Genomic DNA, 10,807 nt, shown 5'->3' with positions numbered 1-10,807 from the left:
CCCCCCCCCCCAGCTTCTGCCCCAGAAGAAAAGTTTCTTCAGGGCAATTAAACTATAAAGCAATTGAGAAGTGCAAAGTTGAGCGCCCCCACTCCCACCATCCTTTCTCCACAACCCCCATAAAACAGTAAAAGGGGAAGAAGAAGACCAGTCCAGCGGGGTGAGGGGTTTATGGATTCAGGAAATGTCGCTTAGCGACACCCCCCCTTCAAGGGAAACAAAAAAGAGAGAGAGAGAAAGGAAGGAGAGAAGGATGCTGAGGGGCAGGGAGGGGAGGGGGTCCTCGGTCACTGGTGGGCAGCCCCCAGCCTGCCCAGCCTGGCCTCCGCCCTCCCGGCCCCGGGCCCGCCGCCGCCGGCTCACCTTGCGGGCGCATCCAGGGGAAGAGCTGCGTGGGCGAGGGGCTCTGCTCGGAGCCCTCGGCCTCCTCGGCCAGGCCGCTGGCGGCCGCCAGCTTGCAGTCGGCATACTGCACCAGGTCGGGGTCCTGCGCGCCGAACAGGCTCTGGCGCTGCAGCGGGTCGTAGCCGTAGAAGTTGCCCGGGTCCCCGTGGCACGCCACGGCGCACGGGTTCTGCTGGTAGGGAGCCGTGGACAGCGACGACGGTCCGTGGTAGAACTCCTGGATTTGCGACGGGTGCTGGAAGCTGCCGCCGCTGCTGGGACCGTACACCACGGTGGGTCGGCCGCCCAGGTCCTGGGCAAAGCCGCAGTCATAATAATTGGGGCGCAGGGACTCCCCGGTTTTGTATTTGGAGAACAGTGAGTTGACGAAATAAGAGCTCATTTTATTGAATTTTGAGGCGGCGGCGCGGCGGCGGCGGCTGTAGTTGGGGGCTGTTGGGGAGGGGGTGGGGAGGGGGAAAGGGAGGGAGAGAAAGAAAAAAAACCCGCGGATTCGCCGGCTCCTAGTCACCCTGGCCAGGAAAGGAGAGGGGAAGGGAGGAGGAAAAAAGAAAGAAAGAAAGAAAAGGCGAAGAAGATCTCGAAGCCGCTACACTTTTTGTGATTTCCAGGAATAGAAAAGGACGCAGAAGGCTCCCAAAGTCTAAGCTTGCATGGCAGCCGAGGCTCGCTCGCCCTCCCCCCACCCCCCACCCCCCAAACAAAAATATACCGCCACTTAAAGAGGTCCTCGCTTTACATTTCGAAGAAGGGATGCCAGTTCATAAACAGTTTTCGGTGATTTACTTCCCTGCAAATGAGTTGTTTCATATTTTGCACTGTCTTTTCATGATCATTTGCATCCATTAGAGACCCCGCATCCTATTGGCTTCTCCGTACTCCTCCCGGACAGAACGCAGAGAGAGGGTGAGAGCGAGCGAGCTGAGAGAGCGAGCGAGAGAGAGAGCTAGAGCGAGAGAGCGCCAGGGAGTGAGGAGAGAGCGCAAAAAAAAAAAAAAAAGGAGGAAAAAAAAAAAAACACCAGGGAGAGAGGGGGAGAGAAAAAGGGAGAGGGAGGGGGGAGAGAATGAATACGGATTAAATCTGTTTAACTACCTACATTAATGAGATATCCCTCTTCTCACAACAAATCAAATACCTTCGCAGACCACCCCCAAAGACTGATGTGGGGGAGTCATGGAAAAACACACGCGCGCGCACGCACCGCGCGCGCGCATACACACACACACAGACACACACACACAACGGGCCAGGCGTAGGCACGCTGTTAATTTCGCGATTTTAACGAGGCAGTTGGAGTCTTTCTAAATGTCAGGGTCGCTTCGGAAAAATGTAAAAGAACACGGTTTAATTGCACCGAGTTTTAAAAGGTCCTATAAATGTAATTGGTATTTTAATACAAGTTATCAAATCATACAGCTTCCTCTCCTAAACATATTTTCAAACAAACGAGGTAGTCATATTTAAAGCTTTAATGATCAATTTCCTTATTATTGATAAAGGTTTAACTATCGTGCAGAGGGAATTGACTGGGTAACTGGCCCCCAAAAAACGGCTGTAAACTCTTTAACAAACTATAAAACGCAATAAAGCCCGAGTCTGTTGTTGTTTATGCCGCAGCGCATAAAAGCTGTTAGCATTTTACGATTTCTTTCCTCTACAGCTATAAAACTGCCGCTTCCAGCGCCCCGCCACCCGACTGCAGCACGGTGGGGTGACGAAGCCGAAATGAGAACGATTATGGGGTGGTTTTTTTTTCTCTTCCTCTTCCCTGCACAAACAGCGACTTTTGCTGGGTTTTCTCTACCTTCAGCTAGGGCAAGCACCTGCCCCCACCTTCCTCCCCGGAGACCCCCAAAGCAGCCCACCCTGCTCCACCCACACCACTCATTCAACTTTCCCTCATTAAACAAATAAGGCCGGTTTTCAGTGAAGGGGCTTGGAAGGGCATAAGGAGGGGACCGGACAGGACCGGTGAAGGAGAAGAAACTTTCGGGTTAAGGGACAGTGGTAAAGCTCAGCGCAAAGTTCTCTTGCAACCTCTGATTTTACAGTTTTGTACAATCCCTCTCCTCGGAGAGGGAGTGCTAGAATGGGGGAGAGGGGTCTCCAGAAACTGCTGGGGCCCAGCCAGTGCTTTGGGGGCATCAACTTTGTGTGACTGCCACCAGTGAAGGGACTTTCACTTGGGCTGGCCCACTCTACAGCCCAGGCATTGGGGCCCAGTAACCAAGTCAGCCTTCCAGACGGGTGGCTCTCCTTCACAACTGTGGACCAGGGAAGAGAACTCTAGACCCAGCTGGGCACCTGAGCCCAGGGACCTGGCGTTGGTGCTCACTGACCTCTGCCCTCCCTCGCCCTAGGCTGTGGTTGCAAGGTGCAAGTGTAGGGTAACACCTTTTAATCCTCAGCCTTCCCCAGATCCTTTTGAGCCGCCGGCTCTGCCTCCACAGATCTTGGGGTGAAGGAGATTCAGATGCAGGAAGCCTCGGCTGAGTCTTCTGTTTTTAATGCTCTCCCCTTCGGAAGCAGCTTTCTAAACCCTGCACCCCCTCAGGGCCTTGGGACCTGGGATGTGAAGAAATGGAAGGCAGGACAGTCAGGTTGGGCACCACACACTCAGGCCACTGCCTCACCTATCCACTGGGGTGAGTCTCCTGGCCAGGCTGCACTGAAGGCAATGGTGTCTTGCAGAGCTGATCAGTCAAGGGAAGTGAGGAAGGAAGGAAGGAAGGAAGGAAGGAAGGAAGGAAGGAAGGAAGGAAGGAAGGAAGGAAGGAAAACAGAAACCAGGAAAACAGAGACAGACAGACAGACAGAGGGGGGGGGGCAAGAGCAAATTTCGAGTAACAGAGGTGGAGGCTTCGCAGATACATTGTTTATCCAAGGGAGGTGGTTAGCTTTTTGGAGGGTGCCTTTGGGGACCCTCATAACCCCCACACTTTGTAGAAAATAGCAGTATCGACTTCTCCAAGGGAGAGATGCACACAGCACCAGCGACCCCTCAAAAGTGAATCCGGAGAATGGGCGATGAGTTGGAAGGTAGCTAAAGAGAAGGGGCGAAGGACAGGGAGCTGCCAGGCTCAGGAAGACTCTGCCAGTGGCTGAGGGGAGGCAGCGGCTGGCAGAGGGAAGTTGTTGATGAAGGGAATATTTTTATCAAGTGCGCCAAGTGCGGGGTGGGAGGGTAGTGGTGGAGGGTTGATGGTCATGATTTGAGGACTCACCGGGCGAAGTAGAAATTCAATGGCTTGCTCTAAATCATCCCTATGCTGTGCCAGAAAGTCCTGATGGAAGGAAAATGTTTCTATTATAAGAAAAAACAAGAAAGAGCAAGAAGATAATTTATAAACACCCACCGGAGTGCAGATTTATTGGAACAACTGAAGTTAAGAAGAAACTCACTTGCTTGGTTCTTTGCATTCAGCCCTGGGGGGGAAAGGGGACTGGCTGCGGTGGTTTCAGGAGTGTGTGTGGTGTATGGATGAGTGAGTGGGTGGCTATTCCCCCCACCCCCTAGTTTATCCAGGTAGGGAGCAAGAATTAGGCTGGACCCGGAAGAAATGGGAGACTCAGATTAGCAGGGACTGTGGGCTGGCCACTCGTGCACGCGCGGGGCTCCGAGAGAAGCTTGCCCCATGTCCAGGCCTTCCCGCCAAGCTACCAGGTTTGCTGGGGGTCAGGCTGGTGCTCCCACCTGGAAGCTTGGGGACCTCGGGAGAGGGGAGGGAGATGGCGGGGATGGGGTTGGGTGGGTAATTCTGCTTCCTGCTGCTGCTCCTGCTCCGGTCCATAAAGCGCTCACTGTGGGGGGCAGTCCAACTTAGGGCGCCCTGAGAAAACCAAGGGGTCTCCAGCTCTGGGCCCCAGCCATGGGCACCCACACCACCTCTGCAGCTGCCGCCTGGCCGAGCGCCCTGCCAGTTCTGGGCAATTCCTGTGGGGGAGGGAAAAAATCCAGAATTGGGGATCCCTGGGCTGGCTTCCTCCGGCGGCCCCGCAGTCGGCTGAAGCTCCTCTCCCGCTGACCTCAGCCGCCGACGGGCCTGCCTGCCCGCTCACCTGACTGACCCATCCGCGGCCTTGGCATTCCTCTCGTCCCACCCAGGGAAAATCTGATTTTTAAATGAATGGATTTTTCTCTTTTATGGGGACTCATTCGTTCTACGATGGTTAGGGTTCCCCGCTTGCATGCATCGGTTGCCCCACCACTCGCAGCCAAGTGGACGGAGCTCTCCTCGCAAGGAAATTCCGAAAATGGACCTGCGGGAGGACGGAGGGGGAAACATTACGCGATCTGAAAATCTCTAAAATGTGGGAAACGACTATCAGACACTCTATAATATTTTTATGACTCGCAAATTATTCATGGCTGTCGGGAGCACGCAGTTCACGGACACCCCGGCCGACCGAAGTGCGGCGAGAAGCCGCTGGCGGCCGCAGCCGCCGCATCGGGAACTTTCACGTGGAGCTCGGCTGCCATCTAGCGGCCGCCCTGCGGAAAGGCGCCGCCGCCTCGGGGCCCGGGTTCTCGGAGCGGGAGCCGGTTGTCTGGGCGGCCAGGGAGAGGAACTTTCCTTTTAGCCGAAAAACCAGAGGAAAACCAGAGCAGGCAGGAGAAGGGGCCTCAGAATCAAGAAACGGTTCGTGAAATTTTGCAGATGAGCTTTTTCCTTTAAAGGAGGGGGGAAAAAAGTAGGGAAGAGGAAGCGAATAAAGAAACCACAAACTTCTTGTTTTCGTATTTACGTCCCCACCCTCCAGTCCCCTCATTTCGGACCGCGAAGCAGTGCCCACGTTTGGCCCGTTTTTAAAGGGGGGAAATGAGCAGATTCCAAATTCTACACCTTTGTTTCCAATGTCGAAGGGAAAGAATTGGGCCTTGAGGGGCGGGGGACGGGTGGAGAGGAGACCTGAAAGGGAGGGATGGGACTTAAAAAGGTTCAAGAGGCCGCCCGCGCCCAGACGTCTGACCCCACCGGCCCTGTGCGATGGGGGGGGTGTGTGTGTGTGTGTGTGCTTGTCCTTTGGGACGCCCGGTTCTGGAAGGGGCATGAGGCACAAAGACGACGGGAGTCCTGATTGTGGTGTCTGAAGCATTTGTGGCAGGAAAAGTGTCTTTCCCTGCCGCCTTTTATTTTTTCTTTTGGCCCCTTTTGCCCCCTGCCCCTCCTCCCCCGCCCCCAAGCCCCAGGTCCTGAGCGGGTGAGAGTGGGGGGCTGCTGGGCCCACCCAGTCCCTACCCAGCCAGGAGCCCAGGCCCAGTTGCGGCTCTCAGCTCCGGAAAGTTTCCCCCGCTCCCTGTTTGCTTTGCTGCTGTTTAGTTTCTTAACCTTCAGAAATTTATACGCTATAAACTTTTATAGCGGTCATATTCTTTTATGGCTGCGCACCACGGCATTGAATTCGTCGCCGGGTTTCTGTCTGTCTCGCACTCTCGCAGGCTCTCTGGGAATCTCTCTTTTATGACAACTGCGTCCCCCTCTCCGGCTTCCGAGCCTCCGCAGCTTCCCCCTTTGTCTTTCAAGAAGCCACCGGGCTCTGGACCAGACGCCGCCGCCGCCGTCGCCGCCCAGGGCCCAGCGGGCGTCTGCGCCCCCTGACCCGCCGGCAGCGCTGGGTGCTGGGGCAGCCTCGCCTTTCGCGTCGCCCTGGGTCGGAACCGGCCTTCTCTAAACACAACCTCTCCCGCGGGCCGTCCGTCCAGGGTGCGTCTCCGCAGAAGCTTCGCTTTCTCCGGCCTCAGGCTCCCTCTGATGCTGGCATCCTTTCGTTCCAGGGGGGTAGGCCTCGCTGATTTCTTCGTTTCTAGGGTTCTCTCTCTCTCTCTCTCTGGTCTTGCTGTATCCCCACCTTTAACCCATCGTCAGGGAGGGTTCCCTCAGGCCTGGCATCGCTGGGGTGGGCCCGGCGGGGGAACTGGGGTAGGGGCGGCTCCCTCCTGAGCACCAGCCCACAGAGGCAGACTCCTCACCCTGGGGGGAGAGAGCGGGGCTGCTCGGAGCTTAGGGCTTCGGTGAGAGGTTCCCGCTGGGACAGGGACTGGCCGGCTAAGGGGAGGGCAGGAAGGTGCCTCTGGGAATGAGTTTCCTCCTGAGGTCACATTAGAAAAGGGACATTGATTTTCTCCAGCCACATTTCTGTTTCTCATTCAACCCTTTCCTGCGGCTGGGAGATCTGGGTCCCCAAGCTCAGCCTCAGACCTAAGTTCCATCGGGGGCCCTACCCCAAGTGGGTGCGGGGAACCCTGAGAGGGGATGCTCCCTGGCAGCAGCAGAGGAGCCAGGCCCTCCCCCGGCGTCTGGCCCCAGACAGCCGCCAGGAAGGGAAGTTGCTGCTTTCCTTGAAAGCGGCTCAGCCCAGGTGACTGTCTCAGCCCGAGGATGGAGGGATCGCAGGACCTTTAGTTGGGCTCAGGCCGTGGGGAAGTCTCCAGCCAACTTGGGGGAAGACTGGTTTGCTGACGGAACACAGCACCTTCGCCAGTCTATCACCCTTTCCTCCTTCCTCATCACCCCTCCAGTAGTCCCCTGGGCAAACCCTCCTGTGAGCAGGAACCTGGGCGAGAGCCACCCCCCCAGCCAGCAGGCGGACCCCTGGGAAGCCTGCCCTACCAGACCTGGGGAGGAAGCCCTGCTGGCAAGGCAGATATCCACCCAAGCCGGGTGGGAACAGCCAACACAGAATAAGACACAAAGAGAGATTTATTTTCTAGAGTGATATATATTTTTTGTTTTTTTTTTTTCTTCCCAAAATGAACAATCAGAGCGCTAGGTCCCTTTAACCTTCCCACCCCACCCCCACCCCTCCCAAATAAGAGACAACTCAAAACAGGCGAGACAATCACCCCCAAAGAAATCACAAAAACACAAGCACATTTTCACGACAGCCACTGACAAAAGCGCAGAGTTCTACAGAAAGGCCTGGAGGGGCAGGAGCGAGAGTCCACGAGACTGGAGGGGCTGACTGGATGGGGGAACAGGGGTGCCTGGGGAGCAGAGGAAGCCAGCCTGGTGGCTTAGGTGCCTTTCTGCCTTTCCTTGGCACGCAGGACTGTTCCCCGGCGAGGCAGTGCGCTCGCCAGCCTGGCAAAGCGGCCTCCAGGCGGGAGTCACACCAGGCAGAGGCCAGCATTGGGGACTGCTCCTGTCTTGTGCTGGGGCGGTGGCCACCAGGCCAGGGACTCCTCTGCGTGGGTCCCAGCGGAGGTGGGCAGGAGGACAGGGCCCTGCTCCTCAGCGCGCTGGGGCCACTCCTCTCTGTGCCCCACAACTTCCTCGGAGAAGGGAGCTCAGGAATTGATTCCCAATAAATTCTCCATCAGACTCTCCTGAGCTGGCCTTCCTGCCTACAGTGGGACTGAGGCTAGCAGGGGGTGGAGGCTGAAGGGGTTTTTCTATCAGGAGTGGCTGGTGCTCAGGGAGGTGGCCGCCAGAATGAACTCGGAGCCGGTCAAGAAAGAGCAAGGCAGGGCAGTAGAGAGCAGGACCAGCTACCAGCTCTATCAAGTGGGGGAGCCCGGGAGAAGCGGAAGGACCACCTGGTCAAGGTTCCCCGACCCACAATGTGACCTTTTGTTGGAAGGAGAGGGAAGCGTCATGCAGAATTAAACACTTCCTGCAACACTGAGTGTTGGAGGCAAAGCCAGCCCCCACCCCCACTCTGTCCCAGCCCTTCCCTGTCCACCTGGCTTGAGGAACTGGGGGTGGGGTGAGGGGGTGACTCCACCTGCCTGGTGGGAATTCCTTGGAGGTGGTCTTGGGAGATGGTCCCACTGGGCTTCAATTCAGTACCCTCTTCTGGAGGGATGGCCTCACTAGCCATCTTCCTGGTGTGCACTTGCACCAGGGATGGAACCCTGGCTGGCCTAATGGTCTCTGACTGTTCTGTCAGGTTGTACCCCAGGCTTAGAGTGTGACAGCCTATATTGGGGGTGTCACTCCCTTTGAGTGAAGTAGGGGCTGTGCACATTTCTTGTTATTGCTGTGTGTATGCAGGTGGGGCTGGGTGCAACTGGAGTATCCCTGGGTGACTTTTGGGATGGGTGCGGGAAGGAAACAGGCAAGCAGAAAGTGAGGGCTGGGGCTCCCCAGAAAAGTTAGGGGCTTGGCTAGGGCCTCTCTTTTCCTTGTGGTCCATCATGTTAGTGTTAGTACACTTACTACTTCTACCTTCTAACTCAACAAAACTTAATCCTGAGGCCAGGGGAGAAGAGAGAAACAGGTGAGGGAGAAGGGAAGGAGAGAAAGTCTGGGTGCAGAGAAAGACCCCTTCCCCATTCACTTGACTGCACCCCAGATAGCACTGGCTTTGCAGCCACCACTTATAAATAAGAGCCGGGGAAGGGGTGAGGGCACTGGGGGAGCTTTACTCTTTGCCCTGCTCCTTATTCATTTTCTTCATTTTCATCCGTCGGTTCTGAAACCAGATTTTGACTTGTCTCTCACTCAGATTGAGGAGTCTGGCCACTTCATGCCTACGGTCCCTGGTGAGGTACATATTGAACAGAAATTCCTTCTCTAGCTCCAGCGTCTGGTATTTGGTGTAGGGACAGCGCTTTTTCCGGGAAGAGCGAGCGTGCAGCCAGTTGGCGGAGGGGTTGGCTGAAAGAGAAGCAGGGATAGAATCAAAGAGAGGAAGAGGGGGGTGATGAAGGGCCCTCAGTGGGGTACTTATTTGAGGGTGTACCCCTGATCTCCATGCCTCATTTGACACTGGAGAAGGGGGCACCTGGGCCTTCCCCCCGCTCCCTTCTGGTCTCAGGCAAGGGCCAGCATCAGCCCTGGCCATCTCCAGAGGAGAGTTTCTTTGGAGAGAACTGAGGCAAATATGTACCCCGGGGATGGCCAAAGCCTTGCCTGCCTCAAGTTCTCCCTCCATCTTTCTCTCTGCTTTGATTCAAGCTGGTCAGAGCCGGCATGAAACCCCTACAGCACCAACAGCCTGGCAAGGGGTGCCTGAGCTGAAAAGGATGCTGATTCCAGCTCTGGGAGTTGAGAGGAGGAGTTGGGGGTGCTTCTGTCCGTCTGGCCACAGCCAAGAGTCTTCCCAACCCTCTGGTGGGAACACAACCCTGCCAGGAGCACAAGCAGGCTTCCCTTGGCCACATGGCAGCAGGCATGTGTGTCTGTGTAGATACCCCTCCCCGCCACCACACACCTCCCCCCCTGCCTATATACGGGTGGGTCCTGCACTGCACTTACAGACTCTAACATCCAGCACTCTCCAGTTCACATGCAAGCCGATTGCAACCATTTATCAACTTCCGCCTATGAACAGGGAGTGCCGGGGGCTCCCAGATAACTTATGGTTGCAATAGTCTTCCTTTTCTGCTCCTGCCCAGCTCGCAGTTTGGTTAACGCCAGTTCAGGGAAATTGGAGAGCAAGATTGCTCCAGTCCCAAGGTGAGGAGCCACGGATGAGTGGGGAGAACAGGCCCGCGTGGGGCAGCAGAGAGGGGGCTAACAGAGTAACGGGAGTGAGAAAGAGGAAGCAGAAATCCACATCACTTCTCCTTAACCCCCCCCCCACCTTTGGAACTTGGAAAAGACTCCAATTGAAAGCCAAGCCGGCTCATGAGGACAGCCACCCTGGACTCCGCTAGCTTTCTCCTTCCCAGATGGGAAGCATTGGATACTAGAACGAAAAACAAAACCAAAAACAATCTGGTTCGTCTTACACTAAGTACCTTGTCTTAACAACATGCAGCACTATTTTCCTTACTGTGATGGCTGGGAGGGGACCCACAGTCACATTAAATATGAAAGGGGGGTTGGTTAATAATTGATCCTGGCCAAATGGTGCCCTTGTAATAATGGGCTTCCCAGGCAGAGATTGGGGTACAGGGTCAGCTCCAGCGTGTGCTCGGAGAGGGTTTGGAAAGAGCCCTGTTCCCTAAATACCAGCTCTTGTGACTCATCCTGACAGGTTGGAGGTGCCGCAAACTGCAGGGGCCTCAGAGAAGAGGGGCAGCGGGGGCAGGGGCTACAGGGGTGGGCGGCAAACCTAGCAGAGTAAATCTAGAGGGGAAATATCTGAGCCCCACTCCCTAGCAGGAGCGAGGAGGCGGACCTGCCCCCGCCAGACTTTGGCTGAGGGTTTGGGGCTAAAAGCCCCTAAAGGATTTGCCCTTCTGGATCTGAGGAAGAGGGGTGAGGGTGGGGGTAGACGAGAAAGAAAATCAGACCTGAGGCATCTCCCCAGCGGCGCACACCACCTCCTGGAAAGGAGCCAGACTGGAGATGCAGACTCACTCGGGATGCTTGGCGGGGGCATGGGAGGTGAGGAAAAGTCCCCCCAGAGGGGAAAGTTCTCCGCCTCCGCACACATCCTCAATCCCCCCAACCTGCCCCAGGGTCCCTTCGGGATCTGGCCGGTTCCCGGGGCTGACTGGCCTGGAAGT

The 10,807-nt window shown here is 56.1% G+C and overlaps 2 protein-coding genes across 3 annotated transcripts in view; both read right to left on the bottom strand.

The window, feature by feature from the left end:
• Positions 1–787, bottom strand: part of LOC101656290 (homeobox protein Hox-B7) — a 7,223-nt gene extending 6,436 nt beyond the window's left edge. The window contains exon 1 of one of the 2 annotated variants that reach the window (XM_030888209.2): positions 346–787. In XM_030888209.2, coding sequence (XP_030744069.1) covers positions 346–787 — 442 coding nt within the window. The remainder of the gene's footprint in view (positions 1–345) is intronic. The other variant, XM_030888210.2, reaches the window with a different exon arrangement.
• A 6,442-nt stretch (positions 788–7,229) lies between these two features.
• HOXB9 (homeobox B9) overlaps positions 7,230–10,807 on the bottom strand; it is a 4,841-nt gene continuing 1,263 nt past the window's right edge. Inside the window, exon 2 of the mRNA XM_004707085.2 lies at positions 7,230–9,008. Within this exon, the coding sequence (XP_004707142.1) occupies positions 8,773–9,008 (236 nt within the window). The 3' untranslated portion in view covers positions 7,230–8,772. The remainder of the gene's footprint in view (positions 9,009–10,807) is intronic.

Source organism: Echinops telfairi, unplaced genomic scaffold (genome assembly GCF_000313985.2).
Source record: "Echinops telfairi isolate 266 unplaced genomic scaffold, ASM31398v2 ScPeMD7_7458;HRSCAF=8496, whole genome shotgun sequence".
Taxonomy (NCBI): domain Eukaryota; kingdom Metazoa; phylum Chordata; class Mammalia; order Afrosoricida; family Tenrecidae; genus Echinops; species Echinops telfairi.
This window is presented reverse-complemented; position numbering and strand designations above follow the sequence as displayed.